Here is a 27,268-nt window from a genome sequence, read left to right on the forward strand (position 1 = left end):
TTGATTGGGTTTTGATGACCATGGAGCAAATACGCTTTGCCTGGGTCTCGAGTTGTTGTTTTTTTCCTGAACTGCCACCGGGTCGTCCCTTTATATACATAGGTTGACGCCTGGCCGGTCTACAGAGTCCCGAGGCCGTCTCATACCAGTGTCCGGCTCGGTCTCTCCTTTCCTATCTTATAACACAAGTTACACGATCATGGCGGTTTACAACTTATGGGCCCTAATCTATCTTTGGGCTCTGGCCCTCTAAGCTTCACCGTAAAGCGCCATCTTCTGGGTCTTTATGGGCTTCAAAGTAGTTGAGGGTAAACCGGCCCCTCCTGGGCGATTTACCCTTAGTAGTTATATCCTCAACAGGCTCCCTCGCTTCGGCTGCCGCCGTCGCTCGCTCTCCCACGATGCTTGCCTCTGGCGGAAGAAGGCGGGTTGGGGTCGGGGGGATTCGACGGTTGTGTGCGCGTCGCGCCTATAGGGGGCGGGGGGTAACAGAATAATATTCTCTTATGGGTAACAGAATAGTCCAGCCCTATATATATACAGACGGTCTATTCTGCTAATATTAGCAAAATAACTATTCTGCACATCACTTCCGCACTGCATGCTGAATGCAAGTGCACGTCATTCTTTGAACCAAGCGTGCTGCAGTACTCACACGAGTGAACTTCTCGTCGGATAAAACTGCACGCGTTATTTTTTTGGTACTGTTTTTGCTCTAATTTTTTAACCGTTTATCGGAATGAGGCGTGTAATATACCGTTGAAAAGCTATGGATTAGGCGCAACTTCGACATGTTGAACAATTTTCGAGATTCCACATGGTTTAAGAGCAGTTTTGAAAATGGTGCGGCGGATGACGAGTGGCAGCGAGCGTTTTTTCGCGTTTTTTTCTAAACGGCTTGTCGGAATGAAGCAAATGATACGTCGTTGGATAGATATTGTCGAGGCGCATCTTTTTCATATATAAATCTTTCTCTAATTCGTTACGGTTTAAGAGCATTTTCAAATTTACTAAATCACGGAATTCTGTTTTTCAAGTTTTTAAAAAAATCTGGTACTGTTTTCGCTCCAGTTTTTGAACCGTTTGTCGAAACGAGGCGTGTGATACGCCGTTGCAAAGCTACGAACGAGGTGCAACTTTCATATGTTGAAATATTTTTGAGATTCCTTACGTTTTTAAGTTAATTTTGAAAATCGTGCGGCGCACAACGAGTGGCAGCGGCCGTTTTTTGCGAAATTTTTGCAAACCGCTGGTCGGAATGATTCAAAAGATACAGCGTTGGAAATATATCGACGATACGCAACTCTTTCATGTAGAACACTCTCTCTAATTCTTTACGGTTTAAGAGAAATTTCAAATTTACCGAAATGCGGACACTCTGTTTTTCGCGACACCAAAATCGACGAAGTGAACTCCATCTGACAGAAAAGAGCACTGCTTCGGATGTAAAAGTGCACTGCATCCGACTGGCAAGCGAAATGCATGATTTCTTTTGTCTTGATTTTTGTTATTCATTTTTTAGTCGGACACCACATGAGCTGCATCCCACGGCCAAACGCATCACAGTTTCTAATCAAGTTGACTGATTCCACACTGCATCAGACGGTCAAGTGAACTTCATGATTTTTTTGTCAAACGTAATTTTTTTCTCAGACAAGTTTTTGTTGTCTTTTGTTTCAGTTTTTTTATCGAGAGTGGACCGCAAAGAGGAGGCAAGTGAACCGCGACATATATCAAAGTGAACCTCATTACTATCTTTGTTGTTGCGCTAAATTTTTAGCACTTTTCACTTTTGGGCACAAGTGAACAACATCACTCTCAAAAGTGAACCACATCCGAGGACCAAAAGCACTGCATGCATTGATATAGTCGACTGATTTTTAAAGCACACAAAACAAATTACACTTCATACATAGGGGGTAATAAGCTGCAACACAAATGTTACTTATCATTATTATCCTTTTGCTTTTGTTTTTGTGCACTATTACATAGAGAACTGTCCCCCCACGACAAGTGAACCGCACCAAAATTCATAAATCAAAACAACAAATCAAGGGCAATACAAACTGAACATGAGATAGCTTTTCTCTCAAGAGAAAAAAACATATGAAACCACAAAAGGTATTGCATGCTCATATCTTTCCTAAGCACTCCACCCGCACATACCAACAAAACTGTACTCAAATGAAAAAAGTAACAGGAACAAAAGTGCAAACTAGAAGCATTTTACAATCTGGCCGGGTTGGCAATGTTGTGGCATGCGAGCACTGCACGCGCTACTTTGCCAAACTGCATGCACATGCCTGCCGTACTTCACGCCTACATGCCGCAAACTGCTAAGGGGGACTTCATCATGCGAATGTCACAAGGCGGGCTCTAAATATGATTAGGCAAGCCTATACGTCGATGCAAGGTGCACTACAACAATAGAGCGAATAAAAGTTAACTTTGGCACAATTTTTTGGTCTTTTTCAGTCTCGGTAAGAACAAAGTGAGCTGCAACGGAATTAGTTAGAGAGCATACAAAATAAAGAGAAATCAAATTATACAGCATACAATTTTTTTGAAGCCCACGAACTGAAGCCATGGGCTGGCCATGGCCGCGCTAGCCCAACTGTAGAGGAAACTTGCCAGAACCTCGCCGCCGATGGAACTCGTTCATACTCGCGGCGGTGCTTCACCGAACTGCAGTGTACTGGATGGAATCTTCGGTGGTGGGGAAGCACCATCCGCTTCCTCTTGCGCATTCTGCAACAGATCCAGTGGCTGGGTTACGCGAGGTGAGGCCGGTGGTGCTCACCGTTGCCGAGGCGCATGGTGGCCACAACCTAGACCGTGACCTGGTCGTTGACGGCGGGGAAGGGGGCGCACAACCTCAGAGGGAGGGAAGGGAGGTGTGGCTCAGTGGCCGTGGATGTCGACGGTGGCTGGAGAGGACGAACCCCGTCTGTGCCTAGCCATGGACGGAGAGGAAGACACCGGGGCAGGGAGATGGGAGACGGTGAAGGAACGGGGAGGGGAGAGTCGCCGGTGACCCCCGAGCCCCTCGGATCCCACACGATCCATGAATCCAGCTGCCCCCTTGACCCGGTGGTTGGTACTTGGTAGGGACGGCAACGCACGAATCTGAGGCCGACCACGCGCGGGCAGGAAGGAGGAAGCGTGCCCAGATCTCGTCGTTGTTGGAAGGAAGGGTGTGCGCCGGCCCGCCGGTTCCATGTTGTTGCTGGAGGGGCGAGGACGAGGGGAGTTGGAGGGGGTTGGGGGCAGTCGCCGGGACAATGCAGGGGACCGGCGACGCTCGGTCCCGGCGCTTGGGCGGTGCAGCGGGGTTGGATCCGTCGCCTGACCGCCGCGTCATGGCCGGATCCATGGCCCGGGCGACGCGGAGGTGCGCGAGGCGCGAGGGTGCTGGGGACACGGTGACGCGGGGGCGCGAGGGAGGTGGCGGCGGTGCTACAGCGGGGGCGCGGGGAGGAAGGAGGCGGCGCTGCAGCGGGGGCGCGGGGAGGGAGGCGGCGGCGCCATGGGATGGAGGAGCACGGGGGAGAGATGAGTGGGGTGGGGTAGGTCGTGGGATGGAGGAGCACGGGGGAGAGATGAGTGAGGTGGGTAGCACCGTGGCAGAGATAAGGTGGTTTTTGTGTGTGCGCAGTTCGGTCGACCATCGTAAGTGGTTAGGTTGTAGCTGCGGGGTTGGTCGGGAGGTGTTAGCAGAATAAGAAAGTGGTGTGTAGAATAAGACTCTTAAGGGTGTTATCATAATAGACCCACCCTATATATATATATATATATATATATATATATATATATATATATATATGTTGAAACTATCCTCGAGATAAAAACAAGTTGGGTGCTGAACACTATAAACCCCATCTTCCTATGTGTTTGACATAAACGTTTGCTCTATAAATATGACGTGAGTGTCAGCAATCACAAAAGACTAAATGATAGTTTAGTATGTGAACTTGCTAAATAAAGCGCTTACATAGTCTCTTTCTGAAAATATGATGGATTATGATTGTTTCAATGATTGAGATCATAGTTTGTTAGTTTCCAATGAAATTTATGGTTCATACTTTAGTTTGTGAATGAATATTTACTTTAGCATGTGAGGTTTTATGGTGATATATTGATGATATGATAATGAGCATGATGCTTTCATGTCTGTATTTTGTTTTTATCGACATCTCTCTCGCTCTAAACATGTGGTCATGATTATCAATTCGGCTTTCGCTTGAGGACAAGCGAGGTCTAAGATGTGTGTGTGTGGGGGGGGGGTTGATACGTCCATTTTGCACCATGTTTTCCTACTGTTATTTATTCTGTTTTCGATTGTTATTTCACTTTATGATGCAATTCTTATGCATTTTCTCTCTTATTTTGCAAGTTTCACATGAATATGGAGATTGTCGGCAGCTAGAATTCTAGAATGAAAAAGGCTACAACAGAGATAGCTATTCTGCACAACTCCAAATGACCTGAAAAATACAGAGAATTGTTTTGGAATATATAAAAAAATATTGGAGGAAGAAATACCAGGGAGCGACTAGCTGAGGGGGCACGCCCTACCCCCTCGGTGCGCCCTATGAGCTTGTGAGCTCAATGGCAGGCCTTCGGTACTCATCTTCTGCTATATGAAGCCATTTGCCCTAGAAAAAATAAGAAGAAGACTTTTGGGATGAAGCGCCTCCATCTCGAGGCAAAACCTGGGCAGGAGCAATTTTGCTCTCCGGTTGAGCGATTTTGTCGGGGTAACTTCCCTCCGGGAGGGAGAAATCGAAGCCATCGACATCACCAATGATCCTCTTTTCAAGGAAGGACCAATCTTCATAAACATCTTCACCAAGACCATCTCATCTCAAACCCTAGTTCATCTCTTGTATTAAATCTTTGTCCCAAAACCTCATATTGGAACATGTGGGTTGCTAGTAGTGTTGATTACATCTTGTAGTTGATGCAAGTTGGTTTATTTGGTGGAAGATTAAATGTTTAGACCCTCAAGCATATTCAATACACCTCTGATCTCGAACATGAATATGATTTGTGAATAGTTACTTTTTTTCTTGAGGACATGGGAGAAGTCTTTTCATAAGTAATCATGTGATGTTGGCATACGTTCGATATTTTGATGATATGTATGTTGTTGTTTCCTTTAGTGGTGTCATGTGAACGTCGACTATATGACACTTCACCATACTTGGGACTAAGAGAGGACATTGTGTAGTAATAAGTAGATGATGGGTTGCTAGAGTGACAGAATCATAAACCCTAGTTTATGCGTTATTCGGTAAGGGGCTGATTTGGATCCATATGTTTCATGCTACGGTTAGATTTATCTTAATTCTTCTTTTATAGTTGCGGATGGTTGCGAGAAGGGGTAATCATAACCCAAGCACCGATCCACCCACATATCAAATTATCAAAGTAGAAAACACGAATCAACTAAACATGATGAACGTGACTAGATGACAATTCCCATGTGTCCTCGAGAGCACTTTGCTTTACACAAGAGAAAGTTCCTGCTTGTCCTTTGCTATAAAAAGTATTGGGCAACCTTGCTGCACCTTGTTACCATTGTTACTTGTTACTTGCTACGAATTATCCTACTACAAAACTATATGTTACTGTTACTTCCAGTGCTTGCAGAAAATACCTTGCTGAAAATCGCTTGTCATTTTCTTCTACTCCTTGTTGCATTCAACACTCTTACTTATCGAAAGGAGTACAATTGATCCCCGATACTTGTGGGTCATCAGTATGCATCAACACAATGAGCTGAGACATGCAACACATACTACACAACGCCCGTTTTGTTGTTTTTTAGCTGGAGAAGCTTTTCATTTTGCATTATTATTGGGTTTTACTCTAGTTACATGAAAACCTGTGCACACACGTCATGTTTATTGGATAGCTAAGGTGCATGCATACCAAGCACCATGCAAGTTGCAGAGAGTTCTATCACTGGCTAGCCGACAATGCGTCGCCCCCCTCCATCCGACACATTATCGGCAGCTGTGTCGCGGGTTGCTGCACCTTTGCCACCTTTGGGCTGGCCGTTTGCTGCTCTGTGTTAACATGGTATGGGTTGTCGTAGCCTTGTTGCTCTTGTCCTGATTGCTGCCCTTGTCCTAGTTGGTGTCCTTGTCCTGATTGTTGCCCTTGTCCTGACTGTTGCCCTTGTCCTGACTGTTGCAGAGAAATTGGGTAGTACCCTTGTTGCCCTTGTCCTGGTTGTTGCACTTGTCCTATTTGTTGGCCTTGTCCTGGTTGTTGCGCTTGTCCTGTCTGCTGCGGAGAAGTTGGGCAGTGCCCTTGTTGCCCTTGTCCTGGTTGTTGCCCTTGTCCTGGCTGTTGCGGAGAAGTTGGGTAGTACCCTTGTTGCCCTTGTCCTAGTTGTTTCCCTTGTCCTGGCTGCTGCGGAGAAGTTGGATAATACCCTTGTTGCCCCTGTCCTGGTTGTTGCCCTTGTTCTGGTTGTTGCCCTTGTCCTGGTTGTTGCCTTTGTCCTGGATGTCCTTGTCCTGGCTGCTGCAGAGAAGCTGGGTAGTGCCCTTGTAGCCCTTGTCCTGGCTGTTGTAGAGAACTTGAGTAGTACCCTTGTTGCCCTTGTCCTGGTTGTTGTGATTGTCCTGGTTGTTGCCCTTGTCCCGACTGTTGTGGAGAAGTTGGATAGTACCCTTGTTGCCCTTGTCCTGGTTGTTGCCCTTGTTCTAGTTGTTGCCCTTGTCTTGTTTGTTGCCCTTGTCCTGGTTGTTGCCCTTGTTCTAGTTGTTGCCCTTGTCTTGTTTGTTGCCCTTGTCCTGGTTGTTGCCTTTGTCCTAGCTGTCCTATTTGTTGTCCTTGTCCTACCTGCTGCAGAGAAGCTGGGTAATGCCCTTGTTGCCCTTGTCCTGGTTGCTGCAGAGAAGCTGTGTAATGCCCTTGTTGCCCTTGTCCTGGTTGCTGCAGAGAAGCTGGGTAGTGCCGTTGTTGCCCTTGTCCTGGCTGCTGCTGAGAAGCTAGGTAGTGCCCTTGTTGCCCTTGTCCTGGCTGTTGTTGAGAAGCTGGGTACTGCCCTTGTTGCCCTTGTGCTGGCTGCTGCTGAGAAGCTGGGTACTGCCCTTGTTGCCCTTGTCCTGGCTGCTGCTGAGAAGCTGGGTACTGCCCTTGTTGCCCTTGTCCTGGCTGCTGCTGAGAAGCTGGGTACTGCCCTTGTTGCCCTTGTCCTGGCTGCTGCTGAGAAGTTGGGTAGTACCCTTGTTGCCCTTGTCCTGATTGTTGCCATTGTCCTGGTTGTTGCCCTTGTCCTAGCTGCTGTGGAGAAGTTGGATAGTACCCTTGTTGCCCTTGTCCTGATTGTTGCCCTTGTCCTATTTGCCGCCCTTGTCCTAGTTGTTGCCCTTGTCCTATTTGCTGCCCTTGTCCTGGTTGTTGCCTTTGTCCTGGGTGTTGCGGAGAAGTTGGGTAGTACCCTTGTTGTCCTTGTCCTATCTGTTGCCCTTGTCCTGGCTGCTGCAGAGAAGTTGGGTAGTATCCTTGTTGCCCTTGTCCTATCTGTTGCCCTTGTCCTGGTTGCTGCAGAGAAGATGGGTAGTACCCTTGTTGTCCTTGTCCTGACTGATGCAGAGAAGTTGGGTAGTACCCTTGTTGCCCTTGTCCCAGTTCTTGCCATTTGCCTGGCTGTTGCCCTTGTCCTGGCTGTTGTGGAGAAGCTTGGCCTGGATAATATGGCCCCTGCTGAGGAGAACTTACGCTTGGGTAATACCCTTGTACTGTTTGTGAAGATGTTCCCCAAAATATTACTTGTTGGAGTTGCTGCAGTGGTGTGGTCTCGCCAGGGTAGAAGGATCCGCCCTTGGGCGGCACCACGGTTTGCTCATATTGTCTTACGACTTGGCTGACGGCGACGAGACGGCACTTAGCGCTAACATCTCGGAGCTGCTGGCAGCATCGCATCTGGAGCCCCGTGCTCCATGGCAGCCGACCGGCCAACTGTTGGTCCACGACCTGTCGGCATGCCTCAAGCGAGCTCTCCTGGAGCTCGCGCTCACACTGTAGTTGCCTAGAGGCCTCACCTTCAGCAGCAGTGAGAGCCACGAGGGTGATGACTACTGTCGCAAAGAGGACCAACCGCTTAGCCATCTCGATGGACTGTTAGTGAATTGATCTCTATTTTGTGGTGCTCGGTGTTGTGGGTGATGATGAGATTGTGGAGATTGGTTGGGCTTTTATAGGGACGTGGTGAAGGTTCGGGACAATGGTTGTGTGCACGGTGTGGTTAGTTTAGCCTAAGAAGAAACGTGAGAAGAATAAAGTCAGTTGGAAAAGCACAATTTGCCAACACAAAAGAAGCTGGATAAGCAAGGAGCAATTGGAGTTTTGCAAAACAGATTTTTGGACAGTCTGCTAAAGCCACGTAATCGGTTCAATCCTAATTCTGACTTCTGGGTACTGTTTGCAGAAGTGTAGACGTTTGTATATCGATCTGCTATTTTTATCTAAGAGAAGTGGTTATACTTCTTGGGGTTTGGGAGAATATGTGTCTGTTAGCCATTGCTTTTGTAGATCTGCGGTCACTAAAAGCTTCTAAGCATGTCCGACTAATGGAAGGTAGCTTGCATGGATAAGGTAAGTTGATAAATCATCCTTCAAAAGCCCATTTATGTTTGTTTCTTGTCATGTAGTTGGATTTCCAGGCAACACAAATCCATGCTATGACTCACAATATCTATCTAATGAATCACAACATTTATCTGTGCTATGACGCACCGTACCAAAAGCTGGTAGAATTTTTGGACTTATGTAAACACCTTTCGATGACAAAACTCAACTAACTGAAACCTTTGGTCATTCATGTCTAAAATTAACATAGGATCTTCAGAGAAAACTCGCGTCAATTAGTTTGATTTACACCAAAATAGGGGATTTTTCCACTTCCCAAATGAGTTCAAGTAATGTGGATTTAATTGTCCATTATATCCTCCTCCTATGTTTAACCTCTTATGTTCTTCTATGATCTCCATGTGTTTCTTCCCCGCCCCCACCTCTCTGGATGTCCATTGTCTTTCCCTGGCCTCTGTAGACGGCGCACTTCTTCTCTCCTTGGCCTTATCACTTGCAGGCCATCACTAATATTTCCTTATAACTAGATATACCCCACATGTTGTCGCAGAAATGTTTTGCAGTATATTTGAATGAAATTTGGTTATATGAAACATTTATATTTTGAGTAAAAATGTGAGAACCAAAAATGAAAACAATATGATCTATTGTGTTTGATTATTGTATATTTGTGAAATTTTATCAAATAAATAGCCTAGTAAAATGAAAATTTTGATGCATAATTGCATGTTGAAGTGGACATTTTTCCATGCATGCTACATGCTGAGGTGATATGTTTGCATGTTGAGAGGGATATGTTATTTGGATATAGAAGATTACGAATGTGTAACCGCAACTTTGAGTTAGCTGTTTGTTTCTTGTCAATATTAACAACATATAAGAAAATTAAGCTTCATTATCTTTGTTAATTAATACATCACTTTCATCTCCCATCGTCCAACATAATCCAGGTACACTCCTAGTAGGCCCGGGCCAAGGCATGTGCAACCTGTGCGAACCGCACAGGGCCCATGATTTGTAGGGGGGGCGAATTTCAGCCCATACGCTGGAGGCACCCGAGCAAAACCACTCTGAAAAATAAATATATATGGGATATTCCAGCGTTGCTTCTGAGATCGAACCGGCGACCTCACACGAGCCAAAATAAACATTGGCCACCTCAGCTACATTTTCTATGTGAAGCAAAATGGAATAAATGCTACTGGAATTATATAAGACTCCTTGTCCGCTCGACGTTTGTAAACCTTTAAGTCCATAGTTAGCGTTCTTTTTAGTCTTTTCTTGCAGAATAATGATTTGAGGCGTCATGAAGAACAGCTTAGCATACCATCTAAAGAAAGACACCTTAGCTTGGAAGGTATCCTGAAGTGTTTTCCCTTATTGCCTTTATATAGGTAGGTTTTAACGCATTTTTTGATGGAAACGCCATGGGGGGGAATTAAGGCAAATTTTCTAAAATGTTTCAAATATAACTTTGATGAAAAAAGCACTAAGAAATTGTACTCGATCATGGATAACGTTTTGGTCATATGTTGCAGTGCATCTCTTTGCCGGACGTTCTTCTAATGGTAGGCCCATTTTTAGAGTTTGGCACAAGGCCCCTGAGTTTGTCGGCCCGACCCTGACTCCTAATACACATTTTGTGGTTGCTAAATTATGCTTTGTTAACCTTATTCATTGTATCGGCAACAAAAATAGATAGCCCGGCCCCAGTCTGCTTCCTGTAGGTCAACAGGTGCATGCACCCATTTTTCTGTTGAATATGTATTTGAAAAATGTTGAAGAAGTATTTGAAAAATATTGAACAAGTATTTGAAAACTGTTGAATAGGTATTCGAAAAATGTTGAAGAAGTACATATTCAACAGTTTTTAAATACTTGTTAAACATTTTTCAAATACCTATTCAACATTTTTCAAATACTTCTTCAATATTTTTCAAATACCTATTCAACAAAAAAAGAGTGCATGCACCTGTCGGCATAGAGGAAGCAGACTGGAGGCCAATCGGTCAGCAGTGGGCTGACTAGATCCAATCGGTCGGCAATGGGTTGACTAGGGGCCAATCAGCCAGCAGTAGGCCGACTGGATCCAATTGGCTGGCAGTGGGCCGACTGGGGGCCAATCGGCCAGCAGTAGGCCAACTGGGTATTATTTTTAAAAAATATAATTACAACGTAACATTTTTGAAATTTAATTAAAATAATGTATTATTTTAAAATAATTAGCGAAGAATGGAGGCAATTCAATTGGTGTTGCGCCTGCAATTTACAAAGATGTTGACGCTCGGTGTCCTACGGAAGCCAATCAAGTTGCGCATCTTTTAGCTTGTAACTAATTCTAATGTTTCTGTTACTAACAGGTGGCAGCTAAGAATTACGGATAATTAAACGGTTAGATGCGCAACTTTAAAACTTTGAAAGTAAGAATTACGGGATAATTAACCGGTTCTGCCAAGTAAACTCATTTCATTATTCATTGCTCTTTCATTATCACTGTCATTTCCGCATGGAGGATTGTGATTACAGGTCGCACTTATTATCAGAGCTCACACATTGCATCGACCAATCAGCTAGCCTAGTAGTACTGGTCGGCAAAGAAGACGCTACACTCCTGGGGCTCGATCCGGCACGCGGTCGGTAGCCGTACCTTCGTCAACCTCACGCGACCGGCCTGCGGCTTCTGCTGCGCCCCCTCGCCGGAGAATCCTTCTCCCTGCTGCCGCTGCGGCCTCTTGTGACAAAGCACCTGTCCTTGCCGCTGGCCACCACGCCCGACGGTCACCCCGTGGTAGCCTCCTCCCTGCTGCTGGCTTCCTCCTGTCTCACTGCCATACTGACCCCCTTGTACCTCCTGCCGCTGCTCCGCCGTGGACTCACCGGAACATCCCCGCTCTGGTTGACGCTCCCCGGACGAGCCGTGGCGCCCTTCTCCCAGCGGCGGCATGGACTGCTCGTAGTCCCGCACCATGCCGCGGAGCGCGGCGCAGCGGCACTCGCGGCTGACACTCTCGAGCTGCTGGCAGCACCGCTCCCTGGCGTCCGACTGCGCCTGAAACAGCGGGACGCCGAAGGCGCCCTCTCCGGCGCGGCCGGTCAGCTGCTGCTCGAGGATCTGCCGGCACGCGTGGAGCGGCTTCTCCCGGACCTCGCCCCGGCACTGCGCGTCCGCGAGGCGCTGCTCGAGCACGCCTTGGGCAGCGGAGACGGCCACCAGGGCCGCCAGGAACAGCGCGAAGAAGACGAACCTACCCATATTGTTTCCAGTACGAGATGTGGTTGCGTTTCCGATTGTTGTATATTTGTTGTGTGGTGAGATGCTGAAGAGATTGAGATTGAAAATGAGACGATCACGCTGGAGTGACGGATTTTGGAGCTTGCTAAACGATTTCCCGGATGATGTCGGATGAGCTGGAAAGTTGCTTTTACTGCAACAATCTTATCGTGCAAGTATGGATGTACTCAGCATGTAACGTCTTTTGCACTAGTCATGAGTCACGATGATGAGGATCATGTATGGAATTATCCATAATAATAGTTCCTTGAAAAATCTCGTCTATGATAATTGATAATCTTGTTCTGGCTGCATGCATCATTCAAATGTAGAGGCGGCCCGGGGTGATTCTCCTTTTAAAAAATGATAATCTTGTTCGTACTTCGTACACTTTGGAGTGAATTTTGAAGGTTTCTTAAATCTGATATAGGAACAATGCAAAGGGCTAATCAATCAGCTTTAGCTGTACTTTTCCTTGGAGTTTCCCTTGTTTTGAGTGGTATTTCAGGAGGAATTGGCCAACGCTGGGTATCGAAGGTAGAAAGACCACTATGACCATATGGATTCCCTCTTCCAAACCAAAAAACTTAACTGATAAGACGGGAAGATACTTTGATACTACTCCGGTCACTTCAGTGAGGTGCCGCAACGTCGCCTGACCACTGCCCTATTCAACTTCAGTGTGAAGCCAATAAGAAACTTCCATTGCCGATAGGGCACTAGCCTATATGCCGTGGTATGCATGCTTGACTGTCGAAATCATGATAAATTATAGTGAAAACTTCAGTGTGCGAAAAGTATAATGCATGAAGCATGGCAAGACTTGCTCTGGCCGGCGCTTTCTACTTGGTGGATGAGTTTCGGGTTGGCCGGATACAAAGGGCAGTGGTATGTTTAGTCTTGGTTCTGCAGTTATTGTCCCGTACCGTGATGCATGTCTGGTTCACAAGAGTGAAGGTGTCGCCACAGAGTGTAGAAAAAATGACAAGTGTATTCGATGCTGAAAGTGACGATCCTTTTTACTCCCTCCACAAAGAAATATAAGATCATTTAGATCACTACTACTATTTTAGTGATCTAAACGATCTTATATTTCTTTACAGAGGGAGTATCAGTTTACAGATATGCTGGGAGCAATCTATGGAAGGTCAAAATAATAAAGAAAATTTTCTGGTGTTCTTTGTTTTGACAAAATTGACACAAGATGGTGTTCCATTGCTTTTGTCTGAGGCTGGAACTATAGTATGAAGCCCGCGCTTTGCTGCAGATATCATCAGGTGTTTTAGAAAGTTATATCTTGAAATGTGTATATATAAAATTTGTATTTCTGTAATTATAGATTTGCAAAGTTTAAATATTTTTGAAGTGCATATGAAGAAATGAGATGTAAAATTATGGTACATTAGTTTTCTGGCATAGTTATGGCCATTTCAGTGGTAGCATCTTCTGGGAAGTTACAAACTGAATGTTGTGTGCTAACCTAACAATTATCATGCTTCTCATTTTGTTCTAACATGCATTTCTATGAAAAGACATCATTTCACCAAGGGGTGTGTTTTTCCACAAAGACGCATTTTTTCACACAAGGAACGTATCTTTCCAGGAAGATATATCTCTTCACCAAAGAATGCGTCTTTAAACCAAAGGACGTGACTGTGCGTATGTCCCAGTTCTCAAGATCTAATGAACTTGATTGATCTTCGATAATAATCGAAAGATTGCTTCTTTTGGAGTGACGTGGCTTAACATAGATATCCCTAAAAGTCTGTTTTAAAATAAAGAGGATATGTTATAATGTGCCTCAGAAATTTAAAATGCAAACTCATCGTATGGAAAAAAGGGAAACTGCATTTCTAAGCTTTAGATTAAAGGATAAAACGGAACATCTACATATTTAGTCAAAAAATCATTATATTCCAGCCATAACTTCAGCGTAAGAAAAGTATGCATGCCAAGATAATGATGTGCACTCATGTAGACCATATGTTTTATTTCTGTGTTTTCACGGAAAAAGCGGAAATTTCCACTCCGTGAGATAGCTCAGATCCATAGACAATAAGAAACTGCAATTGCCTGATAGGGCACTAGCCCGTCTGCCGTGGTCTTCATGCTTGACTGTCAAAATCATGATAAATTCAGTGAAAACTTCAGTGTGCGAAAAGTATAATGCATGAAGCAAGACCAAGACGAGGACTCGGTTTGCTTGTAGGCGATATATCTTTCAGAATAGACCATACGATTTTTTTTCTACTTCCAAGTAGGTATCTTGCTCTAGTCGGCACATTCTACTCGGTGGACGAATTTCGGGTTGGCCGGATACAAATGGTAGCTGTATTTTAGTCTTGGTTCTGCAGTTACGTACTGTCCCATATCGTGATGTCTGGTTCAAAAAAGTGAAGATGTCACCACAGCGGAAAAAATGACAACTGTTCGATGCTGAAAATGACGATCCTTTTTATCAGTTTACAGATATGCTGGGAGCAATGTATGGAAGGTCAAAATAATAATGGAAGTTTTCTGGTGTTCTTTGTTTTGACAAAAGTGGCACAAGATGGCGTTCCATTGCTTTTGTTTGAGTCTGGAACTATAGGATAAACTAGTGTAAAGCCTGCGCTTTGCTGCAGATATTATTAGGTGTTTTTAGTAAGTTTTATCTTAAAATGCTTATCGGAAAAGCTAAATTACAGTCGACTGTATTTTAGCAACAGATCCAGACGATGTGCGATCCGTCCGATAACCTCGCGCACTCCCGCACTCCCTCCGATAAAACAGGCTGCGCTCCCGCACTCCCTCCGATAAAACAGGCTGCGCTCTCTACTACTTTCGCTAAAACCACTTCAGATGCACTCCGTAGGCTCGGCCAATCAGAGAAAAAGAGAAACTGAAAAAGGAGGTCCTCTACAGATTCGAAGATGCGTCTCCCAACAAGACGCCGTAGACCTCATGCCATAGCCAACTAGTCCAACCACCGTTATTGTACACTATTTGTAAGTCATCCATTTTTATCTCAACTAGCATAGAAACATGAGATACTTTGTAGATTTTTTCATGTGTTTGTATAGTGGTCATCATTGCAGCGCACCATCAATCTTGCAGTTCATGTGATAGGCATAAGGGCATCTCCAACGCTGTGCATCATCAATCTTGCACTTCATGTGATGGGTATAAGGGCATCTTCAACGCTGACCCGTAAATTTCCCACATCTGTCCGAATCGCGATGTCTGGACCACGGAAGCTATCTAATGTGGTCCTGTATCGGTCCATGGTGGGGTACAGACGTACTTTCTCCCGCAAACAGGAGACAAACATGGAGGCTTTGCGGAAGTCTGGACTGCTCCTGCGCCTGCTTCTGACCACCCTGGCCCATCCAAAAACTCCTCCCGCACTTTCCTTTCGATGCACGCGCCGCTTACCGTGCCGTCTTCATGACGCCCTATAGCACGAAGCGGCCGGCATTGATGCCGCTCGACATGACCGGAAGAAGGGTGGTGCTGACCGACGCGACCTCTCGGCAGCATCCGCTTCAATACTGACACAACTTCCCCAGGAACCAACTCCGACCGCTGAGCTGCATTGAAGCAGCCCCTTCGCCTTGGCCTCGTCGAGACCATTTAATCCGTACGACGGCGTCACCCAGAGCCGCACTCAACCTCCCCGACCATCGGCCCCCTCCCCCGTCTTCATGCCCGAGCCCCTCCTCCTCCTCGCCCCTAGCTGAGGCGATGCCGAAGTCATGGTGCTCCGCGCCGACAGGCGGAGTAGGCGAAAGCTCCTCCTTCGGCTGTTCTTGGCGCCGCCGCTCACGCTCTCCGGGCCTGCTGGGTGTCTACGTCGGTCGGCTCCTCTGCCATGGAGGAGATCGTCATTTCCTCCGGTGGCGATGAAGACGCGGCAGCGCCGCAGTTGCCGCGACTCCTCAAGGAGGCCGCTACGGACGAGGATTTCGTCCATCAGATCGGGATAATGACGGAGCGGTCGCTCCGTTACATGGGCCCGTCGCCGCCATCGCCGGCGCGTGTGAAGGAGGAGCAGCCGTCCTGCCGCTCTACCGCATGAATCCCGAGCCGACATCCCCACTCTATCTTGTGAAGGAGGAGTCGGCCTCGCCCCGGCACAACCGCGGCGTCCAGATCAGACGCCGTGTTAAGGAGGAGTCCGCCTCGCACCTGCACCACCGCGGAGTCCAGATCAGACGCCTGGTCAAGGAGGAGTCGGCGTCCCTGCCACATCGTCGGTAGGGCCGCCTGGACGCACCATCATCGTCGTCGCGCCGCCACCGCCTCACCGCCAAGGAGGAGCTGCCACCCGCGATCAAGAAGGCACGGGTCCTCCTGCTCCACTACCTCGGAGGAGGCGGCGGGGTGATGAAATATACCCCGGGTAACTTTTGTGTGAATAGGATGGTAACTTACACATCGCAAACCTGATAACTTATATACCCCACTCTTGGTAACTTTAGCGTGGGAAGGGGGCAGGGGTGGTTGATGAAATATCCCCTTGTAAGATTTATGTGAATAGCATGGTAACTCACACATCGCAGACCTGATAACTTATGTACCCCGGTGCTGATAACTTTGGCATGATGTGTGTGTGTGTGTAGGGGTGATGATGAAATATACCACCGTTAACTTTTGTGTGAATAGCATGGTAACTCACACATCGCACACCTGATAACTTATGTACCTCGTGAAAGAACATGCGGTGCCCCCATGTTTGGTTTTGGTAATTGATGACAATCTCTATGGACTAATGGTTTCCTTGAGTTATATTTGAAGTGTTTGTCCATAGGCTTTTCTTGGAGTCCATGTGTTGGTTTCAAGGAGAGTTTGTGATGACCACGGTGCTATTAAGGAATTATCCAAAGATCGGTCATGTGAGTGTTGAGCTTATTGCAAGCATGTCTTGAAGAATAAGATTGTGTGATCCTTCATGTCCACCTTCAAGACATCATTCAAATGAAGAGAGTTGAAAAGATTCAACACACAAAGCGCACAAGATGTACCGAGGGATCAAGTCCCATGGTATGGTAAGCATTGTCCATTACGCTTTGTGTGCTAACCCATGGTCTTCGTGAGAGTTCTTTGTGGGGTTAGGTTGCGGTGTGCAAGTTCAAGTGATGTATCACGAAGAGATCAAGTGCTTGAAGCTTGCCGTCCATTGTGGTGACAATGGACTTGTGAAGATGATCGGAAGAGTGGCTCACCCATAGTGGAGTATGGGGGAGCAATCAACTAGTCTTCATCGAGCCAACGCAATCAAGAAAGGTGGTCCATCTTGAGGAGGAGTAGATCATCATCATCTAGCTCAAGTGGACTTTGTGCAAGGCAAAGGTTTGCCCTTGATAGGTTTTCTATTTTGCCGGTCTCATGGTAGTTGTGGGAGACCGGGTTATAGGATCGATTGCCGTACTATCAAGGGGGGCTCTCGATGAGTTGCTTGATCGTATCGTTCGTAGAGAGCTCAAACCATTGCATCCTTGCATCATCTTTATTGGTTCTTGTTTGGTTCTTCTCCTTGTGAGTTTTGGAGCTTTTGGTCATTTTTATGACAAGCTCGAGTTCATCGAAAACGGAGTTCACATGCGTCTTCTATGATGTTTTCGATGCTACTCATTGTCTTGTATCCAACAAGCTTGAGTTTGCTCAATTCGGAGCTCATTTGCAGTAGTTATGGCAGTTCTGGTTTTATTGTTTCCCTCTGTTGTCTTCTCTGCAAAATAAAGGACTCCCAGTGTTGCTGATCTGGGGCATGCGGTAGTACTGCTCTCTGGAGCGGTAGTACCGCAGGCCCTTGCGGTAGTACCGCTCTGTGGGAGCGGTAGTACCGTGGCCTCAGGCCAGGCGCAGCTGCTCGAGCGGTAGTAGGGGCGAATGTAATTTTTTACATCCGCGCCCTACGCGGTAGTACCGCGTCGCGGGCGCGGTAGTACCGTGGGCTCTGGCCAGGCGTAGCAGCATGAGCGGAAGTAGGGGCGGATGTAATTTTTTACATCCGCGCCCTACGCGGTAGTATCGCTCTTCGTGAGCGGTAGTACCGTGCCGGAGTTTTGCGCAGGTCCTCCTCAGCGGAAGTAGGTACAGAAGTAATTTTTTACTTCCGTGCTTTCTCTGCGCCTAGTGTTGCCTGCCTTACGGTAGTACCGTAGGGGCGCGCGGTAGTACCGCTCCGGCGTTTCTACCGCTCGTTGCCCTATGCAACAGGCCTTCTTCTGGCCAGTGCTGCACATGCGGTAGTACCGCAGCCGACCGCGGTAGTACCGCAGCTTCGTGCGGTAGTACCGCGTTGTGCGGGCTGAGTAAGGGGATAACGGTTGGATTTTCTCCCCACCTATAAAAGGGGGTCTTATTCCCCATTGAGTCTGATCCTTTGAGCTCGTGTTCTTCCCCCATTGTTGACCTTCTTCGAGCTTGCTAACTCTCAATCCCTCCATGGATTCTTGCTAGTTCTTGAGGGAAAAGAGAGAGGAGATCTAGATCCACGTTTCCACCAATCACTTTCTCCTCTAAGTGAGGGGAACCCCTTGGATCTAGATCTTGGAGTTCTTCGTGTTCTTCTTGTTCTTCCTCTCATTTTCCTCCCTAGCATTAGTTGCTTCGGTGGGATTTGAGAGAGAAGGACTTGGGCACTCCGTGTGCCCTTGCCATTGCATTTGGTGCATCGGTTTGAGTTCTCCATGGTGATACGTGGAAGTTACAAGTTGAGAAGCTTATTACTCTTGGGTGCTTGGTGCCCTTGAGCTTGTTCATCTTGGGTGCTTGGACGCCCTAGACGGTTGGTGGTGTTCGAAGCTCAACCATTGTGGTGTAAAGCTCCGGGCAAGCGTCGGGGTCTCCAATTAGGTTGTGGAGATCGCCCCGAGCAATTTGACGGGTACCGGTGACCGCCCCCAAGGGTTGCCAAAGTGTACGGGTTCGGTGACCTCCCCCAAGGGTCGCCATTTGTACGGGTTCGGTGACCGCCCTCAAGGGTCCCTTAGTAGAATCACGGCATCTTGCATTGTGCGAGGGCGTGAGGAGATTACGGTGGCCCTAGTGGCTTCTTGGGGAGCATTGTGCCTCCACACCGCTCCAAACGGAGATTAGCATCCGCAAGGGTGTGAACTTCGGGATACATCGTCGTCTCCGCGTGCCTCGGTTATCTCTTACCCGAGCCCCTTTACTTATGCACTTTACTTTGTGATAGCCATATTGTTCTTTGTCATATATCTTGCTATCACATAGTTGCTTATCTTGCTTAGCATAAGTTGTTGGTGCACATAGGTGAGCCTTGTTGTTGTAGGTTTTGTGCTTGACAAATTAACCGCTAGGTTTATTCTGCATTTGTTCAAGCCTCTATCGTAATTATTTTAAAACGCCTATTCACCCCCCCCCTCTAGGCGACATCCACGATCTTTCACCTCGGTGCTGATAACTTTGGCATGAGACGTGTGGGGGGGGGCGGGGTTGATGAAATATATCACCGTTAACTTTTCTGTGAATAATATGGTAACTCACACATTGCACACTTGATCACTTATGTACCTCGGTCCTGATAACTTTGGCATGGGATGTGTGTGTGTGTGTGGGGGGGGGGGTGATGAAATATACCACCATTAACTTTTATGTGAATAGCATGGTAACTCACATATCGCAGACCTGATAACTTGTGTACCTCGGTCCTGATAACTTTGGCATGTGGGAGGGGTTGATGAAATATCCTCTTGATAACTTTTGTGTGAATAGCATGGTAACTCACACATCTCAGACCTGATAATTTATGTGCCTCGGTCCTGATAACTTTGGCGAGGGAGTTGTTTAAAAACATACCCCGACAATTTCGTGTAAATTTTTTGGTACTATGTGCATCGTATACGTGATAACACTTGCACAATCGCTGCAGTAACTTTAACCTGAGCTGATAAGAAGGTTAGAAGGGTTGTGCCCCGTTAATATCTGTGTAAACAACATGGTAACATATATAGAACATGTGTGATAAATTACTTAGCCCAGAAGTGGTAGCTTTTGATCCAAAATAAAATTCTTCGGAACATATCAACTTACGATCTAGTTTCGGTGCCCTCTTCGCGGCGTGCTTTTCATGCAAAAACGATTTTTTGATCGGACCGAAGGTTTGAGCTAAAAAACATTGTGAAGTTTGAAAATATGGGGAAATCAAGGATGATATCAACTTTTCGGTATTCTGAATCATTTGCATATGGGACAATTGGAGGACATTTTTTATGCCCCGGTAATTTGTATATAAATAAGATGGTAACTTATATATCATATACGTGATAACTTACTTAGTCTGGATCTGGTAACTTTTGACCCGAAAAAAAAGACGTCGAAACATACCAACATGGGATCTAGTTTCGAAGGCCTCGTCGTAACGAATCTTTTATGTGAAAACAATTTTTCAATCGGAGCGACGGTTTGAGCTACAAAACGTTTTGAGTACTTTTTAGATGGGATCTTTGATGACATCAGCTTTTTTGTTTTTTTGCCTGCAACTATTATCCAACTTGAGGGATTCTACATTTGCATGTCAGGGAGTTTGCACTGCATGTGTATTGCTAGTGTCCACAGGTCGCGGGATCGAGGTGAAGATCGATCGTGCGTATCTATTGTTAATTTCCTACCGTCTGGTCGTTAGTCACGTCCAATGCTTATATATATAATTTGTATTTTATAGTAAGTATAGAGTTGCAAAGTTTAAATATTGTTGAAGTGCATAAACAAATTGAAAAGTAGAATTTTGGTACACTAGTTTTCTGGCACAGCAAGTTCGATGGTAGCATCTTTTGGAAAGTTACAAACTAAGTTTTGTGTGCTAACCTAACAATTATTGTGCTTCTCATTTTGTTCCAATATGACTTTCGATGAAAAGACATCATTTCACCAAGGGGTGTTTTTTTCATGAAAAAACATTTTTTTTTACACAACGAACATATCTTTCCACGAAGATATATCCTTTCACTATTGAATATAGCTTACCGCTAATGCTGAACGGTGCATTGTGTATACACTTGATAACATGATTAGTCATCGTAATCAGCTTGTCATTAACATCAAAACTCTCACAGGGACATAGATGTCCTTTCAATACCTTATTCTTGTAGTACTGTTGCAATAGACCTTGGGTGTTCACAGGTTCACACATTTATTTCTCTTTTGCGATAGTATTTCCCTGTCATTGACGAGTCTTACAGTCCTGCTGATTTTCACTGACTAGTCAATGACAGAATGTTACATCATAGGTGCTTCATTCACAATTGGCAGTTCCTACTTCTATGGCACCCCCAAGCAGCAGCTGGTACTGATTTTCTTTGCCTGGCCATGGAGATCAGACGATGGCTCCGGCTTCTTGCCCTTCTCACCACCACCACTGCCCTTCTTTTGAGCCCATCCACCTCCACTTCCAGCTCCATCAGCACCGCCGACGACCTTCCGGCCCTCCTATCGTTCAAATCCCTCATCACGAAGGATCCCTTGGATGCACTCTCCTCATGGACAATCAACAGCAGCTCCAATGGTAGTACTCATGGCTTCTGCACCTGGACCGGCGTGAAATGCAGCAGTGGTCACCCGGGCCATGTCCTGGCACTGCGCCTACAAGGTCTTAGCCTCTCCGGGACCATTTCACCGTTTCTTGGGAACCTCTCGCGTCTCCTTGCACTCGATTTGTCCGGCAACAAGCTTGAAGGTCAGATCCCTCCTAGCCTTGGTAACTGCTTTGCACTCCGCAGGCTCAATCTGAGCTTCAACTCCCTGTCCGGTGCCATCCCTCCCGCCATGGGAAACCTTTCAAAGCTTGTTGTTCTGGCTATTGGCAGCAACAATATCTCGGGTACCATTCCTCTTTCGTTTGCAGATCTTGCAACAGTCACCGTGTTCAATATAAGAATTAATGATGTGCATGGGGAAATACCACCATGGCTCGGAAATTTGACAGCGCTGAAACATTTGAACATGGGTGTGAATATGATGAGCGGCCATGTTCCACCAGCTTTGTCTAAGCTTATCCACCTTCAAGTTCTGAATCTAGCAGTCAATAACCTGCAAGGTTTGACCCCTCCAGTATTATTTAATATGTCGTCACTTGAGTCCCTAAATTTCGGGTCAAACCAACTGTCAGGCTCTATACCACAAGATATTGGCTCTATACTTACTAACCTGAAAAAGTTCAGTTTATTCTACAACAAATTTGAAGGCCAGATTCCTGCCTCCTTGTCAAACATATCTGGTCTCGAACTTATCGTTCTCCATGGGAATAGATTTCAGGGCCGAATCCCATCAAATATTGGCCAAAATGGACGTTTGACTGTACTTGAAGTAGGGGATAATGAGCTGCAGGCTACAGAGTCAAGGGATTGGGATTTTCTGACCTCATTGGCTAACTGCAGCCGCCTATTTTCTGTAGCTCTTCAACTGAATAACCTTTCAGGGATTTTCCCAAATAGCATCAGTAATCTGTCGCAAAAACTTGAAAATCTTCAAGCAGGAGGAAACCAAATTGCTGGGCATATACCTACAGGCATAGGAAGATATTACCAACTCACGATGCTTGCGTTTGAGGGTAACCTTTTCACAGGAACCATCCCTTCAGATATAGGAAAGCTATCCAACCTCAAAGCACTATCTCTATCTCAGAATAGATACCATGGGGAGATTCCATCGTCAATAGGCAACATATCACAACTAAGTCTGCTAACCCTTTCAGCCAACAATTTGGAGGGTAGCATTCCAGCTACTTTTGGCAACCTTACTGAGTTAATCTCCCTGGACCTTTCCTTGAACCTCTTGAGTGGGCAAATCCCAGAAGAAATGATGAGCATTTCCTCCCTGGCTGTATTTCTCAATCTCTCAAACAATTTATTAGATGGACCTATTTCTCCACATGTTGGGCAGCTAATCAATCTTGTAGAAATGGATTTCTCATCAAACAAGTTATCAGGTGCAATCCCAAATACTCTTGGTAGTTGTGTAGAATTGCAATTTCTATACTTACAAGGGAATCTCTTGCATGGAAAAATTCCAAAAGAACTCATGGCATTAAGAGGGCTAGAAGAGCTGGATCTCTCTAATAATAACTTATCAGGACCTGTCCCTGAATTTCTTGAGGGCTTCCAGCTTCTGAAGAAGCTAAACCTTTCATTCAATCATCTATCAGGTCCGGTGCCAGATAAGGAGATCTTTTCAAATGCAAGCGCTGTATCTCTCACGAGTAATGGCATGCTATGTGGTGGCCCTGTGTTCTTTCATTTCCCTGCATGCCCATACCCAGCCCCTGATAAGCTTGCACGTCATAAACTGATTCACATCTTGGTGTTTGCTATGGTGGGAGTATTCATCCTTCTCGGTGTCTGCATTGCTACATGCTGTTACATTAACAAGTCAAGAGGTCATCCCCGCCAAGGTCAGGAAAACATCCCTGAGATGTATCAGAGGATCTCATACGCTGAGTTGCATTCGGCTACTGATTCATTCTCTGTAGAGAATTTGGTTGGCCGTGGAAGCTTCGGCAGTGTATATAAAGGGACTTTTGGTTCTGGTGCAAATTTAATTACTGCAGCAGTGAAGGTACTTGATGTCCAACGGCAAGGAGCCACAAGGAGCTATATCTGTGAGTGCAATGCTCTCAAAAGGATTCGACATCGCAAACTAGTCAAGGTTATCACAGTTTGTGATAGCTTGGACCACAGTGGCAGCCAATTCAAGGCAATTGTGCTAGACTTCATTCCCAATGGAAGCTTGGATAAATGGTTACACCCGAGCACAGAAGGCGAATTCCAGACACCAAGCCTGATGCAGAGGCTAAACATTGCTCTTGATGTGGCGCAGGCACTGGAATATCTCCATCACCATATAGATCCTCCAATTGTTCACTGTGATGTTAAACCAAGTAATATTCTTCTTGATGATAACATGGTTGCACATCTTGGTGACTTTGGATTGGCAAAGATAATTAAGGCAGAAGAAAGCCAGCAGATTGCTGATCAAAGTTGCTTGGTTGGAATCAAAGGCACAATTGGGTACCTTGCACCAGGTATGTTGTTTCCTTCTTACTGCACCACATTTCCATTAATTGCTTGAAACATATTTATGCAAGATTTTATTAATATGTAGATCTAAAGCATGTGTAACCTGCATCATTTACTAAACATGAATTACAGAGTAATAGGTTACATATGTTCACCAATTCAGGTACGCATCAACACAATGAATGGATTGGTTACCTCACGTTTGTTCCTCTCTTGGCAGCCGCTTGGCTCCACCGTCATGTTTATAAGATTTAACAGTCAGTGACATTGTCTCGAAAAATTCAGTAAATTTCTCTTAAGAGAGGGTTCATGATTCGTTTTAGTAATTATAAGAAGCTTTAAGCCTCCAGTTCTTATGGTTCAATAATTTTTGACAAACTATATCTTGTGTAACTTCAATGCCATCCTCTTGTGCTCACCGTATGAAATGAATCTAAGAAAAAGTATCCATTTACAACAATTTGTTGTGCGGATAATACAGTCAACTAATATATTTAAATAACCAAGGAATGTGTGCGGAATGAATTATATTTATAGCATATATATAGTAGTACTTTATAAGAAAGCTAACACAAACCCTTCCTTTCCTTCCTTTACCAGAATATGGCATGGGGACCGAAATATCTGTGGAAGGCGACGTGTACAGCTATGGTGTGCTATTGTTGGAGATGCTTACTGGGAGAAGGCCAACTGACCCATTTTTCGGTGATACTACAAATCTACCAAAGTATGTTGAGATGGCCTGTCCTGGTAATCTGCTGGAAATAATGGACGTCAATATAAGATGCAACCAAGAGCCTCAAGCGACTTTAGAATTGTTCGCTGCTCCAGTTTCAAGACTTGGTCTAGCTTGCTGCAGGGGCTCTGCAAGACAACGCATAAATATGGGCGATGTGGTGAAAGAATTGGGCGCCATAAAACGGATAATCATGGCCAGCCAGAATTATTCGTCCTGGTCCACAGGACAGTAATATAGATTGGGCGGCTTGTTCTATTTCTGTTATAGGTTATAGTAATACTAAAAATGGTATTAGTTTCTCATGTATTTACCATAGCTGATCGGCACTTTCTGAAAAGACATGAACGTCCCTGTCCATGGGCTTACACATTATTGGGCAAGAGCTTCTGTTGGCTCATGGGAATCAATTATGATCTGAAAAAGATCAAAACTGGTTATATTACAATCAATCATTATATACAGCGGTGTTGCATACATAGTGTATTGTATTAAATAACAACTACTGTATATTCGTGAGCATTTATATGCATGAGGGCCATATTGTTATATGCCAAATAAAGGAATACTAGAACTTGTAGGTGTTGTCTTCGCGTTCGTGGCTGTACCATAGTGGGTTGAATTTGATGTGGTTTTGAACCATTATGTATTGGGAAAGTAGTGGCTGAACCCCCCCCCCCCCCCCTCGGTGCACCGTGGGTGCACCCACGCAAGAAAACATATCAAAACATTTCGAAAAAATCTGAAACATTGTAGAAATGATCATCAACAAATGTTAGAGAGCCTTGACAAGTTTGGTCATCAAATGACATCCGAGGAAAACTGTACAAAAAAACAAAATTGCAAATTTTGGTCAAACAGTGCACGTACATTTTGAGAAATTTTCAGTAATTTTGTCTTTTTTGTATACAGCTCCTCGAATGTCATTTGACCACCAAAATTGGCAAGCCTCTCTAACATTTGTTGATGACCATTCTCACAAAGTTTTAGATTTTTTTCGAAATGTTTTGGGATGTTTATTTGCGTGGGTGCACCGTGGGTGCATCAAGGGTGGGTGTAGAAAAACTACACTCGTATGTATTAGCATGCCGTGACGGATCTTGAAAGAAATCTCAGGAGGGGCGAAGCTGTATTTTTTTAGAATAACGAAATTGTAGGACTAGAACAAGCTAAATTTTGCAGAATAGTCAGAAACTTAGATAATAATAATATAATATTGATCTTCTCCATGTTAGTTTACAAAATACTCCCTCTGTAAACTAATATAAGAGCGTTTAGATTACTAAAGTAGTGTTCTAAACGCTCTTATATTAGTTTACGGAGGGAGTACATTCCTAACTTTAACTGTATGTATCAGCTACTCCATAACAAAAGAAACTGTACCAAAATACTCCTCCTTAACCATGGAGTATTGAATTAATCACTATAGTTCAGCTCTATCCTGTGCTCCTAAATTTCATAAGAACATCTTCGTAGATGTACTTCTACGTTATTTGACTCTCTATGTTGACTATGAAACTATTGGCTAGAAAATTATCTTCCATCGTATATGTAGCCTTGTCTTAATAATCTCAAATTCGAGCAACAGCACAGGAGGCTTCGTTCTGCTTCGATTAATGTTGGTTTGTTGGTTTCACACTCACCTCTTTTTATCAATGGTTTCCCCCTTAACCATTTTTGACGGGACCCCTTAACCATCAATGCCTACTTTTGGAAACAACAATCTTAATTTGGTACAAAATTCTATGGCTTAATTAGAACTTTCCCCAACTAATTAAGACGAATGAATCTACACCTAAAATGACAGAATCAAGAGAGCTGGACTTCAGCTCACCGGATCTCTGCGCGCGGCGGCGCCGGCGTCGCCTGCCCGGTCGCGACGAGACGAGCCCAGGAGCCATGAACAGCCTCTGGCCTCTCAGCTCTTGCCGGCCGCTCGCCAGCCCACTCGCCGGCAAGCCCCAGTGACCAGTTCGCCGGTCGCAGGAGTCCACGCCAGACTGAAATAGTAGAAGACGGCGGCAAGACGGGAATCAGGGTTTGGATCTTGTCTGCCAGGCAGAACATGAGAAGGAGATGATAAATGGGCCTTATGCGGCAGATTGGCGGGGCAACGAATAGGCGGCCGCCCTACTAGGCCAGACCACTGGCGCATACAGCGAAACTAAGCGGGAAACTTGGCACTATATCAAACTGGACTGAGTACTCTAGCGGATCGAACGGACACCTGTAGCGAACCGTCCGGAGTTACTATATCGAAACATGAACATTTTTTAAATTTTCAATGTTCTCTAAAAACATGAATATTTTGCAAAAATCACATAGAAATTTCGAAATTCCAAACATTTTCTGAAAACTTCAAACACTAGTTGAATTTTCCGTAATTTTTTTAAAGACAGGTCCTTTTTTAAGTTTTCGATTTTTTCTCAATTTTGAAAATATTTTCTTCAAATTCAGGGATATTTTTTGAAAATCAAAGATTTTTTTAAATTTGACCACATTTTTATTTTATTTTGAAATTCATAAATATCAAAAAGTAAATGAAAAAGAAAAAGACAAGAAAAATGAAAAGAACAGGGATGCACAAGCCACTGGTGGAGGAGAACAGACGTGATAACACCGGAGAACAGATGC

General features: G+C 45.2%; 3 protein-coding genes and 1 long non-coding RNA gene across 4 annotated transcripts; 1 reads left to right on the forward strand and 3 right to left on the reverse strand.

Moving 5' to 3' along the window:
- Window positions 1-5,798: 5,798 nt before the first annotated feature.
- Window positions 5,799-8,196, reverse strand: LOC543098 (glutenin, high molecular weight subunit 12-like). Its single transcript, XM_044558440.1, has one exon. It carries the CDS (start codon window positions 8,125-8,127, stop codon window positions 5,965-5,967), a length of 2,163 nt encoding a protein of 720 aa, XP_044414375.1. The 5' UTR covers window positions 8,128-8,196; the 3' UTR covers window positions 5,799-5,964.
- A 2,857-nt stretch (window positions 8,197-11,053) lies between these two features.
- On the reverse strand, window positions 11,054-11,954 carry LOC123138466 (19 kDa globulin). Its single transcript, XM_044558447.1, has one exon. It carries the CDS (start codon window positions 11,858-11,860, stop codon window positions 11,183-11,185), a length of 678 nt encoding a protein of 225 aa, XP_044414382.1. The 5' UTR covers window positions 11,861-11,954; the 3' UTR covers window positions 11,054-11,182.
- Window positions 11,955-21,193: 9,239 nt separating this feature from the next.
- On the forward strand, window positions 21,194-24,869 carry LOC123138473 (probable LRR receptor-like serine/threonine-protein kinase At3g47570). Its single transcript, XM_044558451.1, has 2 exons — window positions 21,194-23,903; window positions 24,499-24,869. Exons 1-2 carry the CDS (start codon window positions 21,194-21,196, stop codon window positions 24,867-24,869), a joined length of 3,081 nt encoding a protein of 1,026 aa, XP_044414386.1.
- Window positions 24,411-26,679, reverse strand: LOC123138481 (uncharacterized). Its single transcript, XR_006469182.1, has 2 exons — window positions 26,469-26,679; window positions 24,411-25,051 (listed from the first exon to the last, which is right to left on the reverse strand). It is a non-coding gene; the product is annotated as an uncharacterized lncRNA (long non-coding RNA).
- Between the last annotated feature and the right edge of the window lie 589 nt (window positions 26,680-27,268).

This window comes from Triticum aestivum, chromosome 1B (assembly GCF_018294505.1).
Source record: "Triticum aestivum cultivar Chinese Spring chromosome 1B, IWGSC CS RefSeq v2.1, whole genome shotgun sequence".
In the NCBI taxonomy this organism is placed as follows: domain Eukaryota; kingdom Viridiplantae; phylum Streptophyta; class Magnoliopsida; order Poales; family Poaceae; genus Triticum; species Triticum aestivum.

Bases quoted from the DNA above. Each gene is read 5' to 3' on its own strand.
- LOC543098 (XM_044558440.1), bottom strand. From the start codon at position 8,127: ATGGCTAAGCGGTTGGTCCTCTTTGCGACAGTAGTCATCACCCTCGTG.
- LOC123138466 (XM_044558447.1), bottom strand. From the start codon at position 11,860: ATGGGTAGGTTCGTCTTCTTCGCGCTGTTCCTGGCGGCCCTGGTGGCC.
- LOC123138473 (XM_044558451.1), top strand. From the start codon at position 21,194: ATGGAGATCAGACGATGGCTCCGGCTTCTTGCCCTTCTCACCACCACC. The intron at 23,904-24,498 runs GTATGTTGTTTC...TTCCTTTACCAG, and splicing joins AATTGGGTACCTTGCACCAG to AATATGGCATGGGGACCGAA.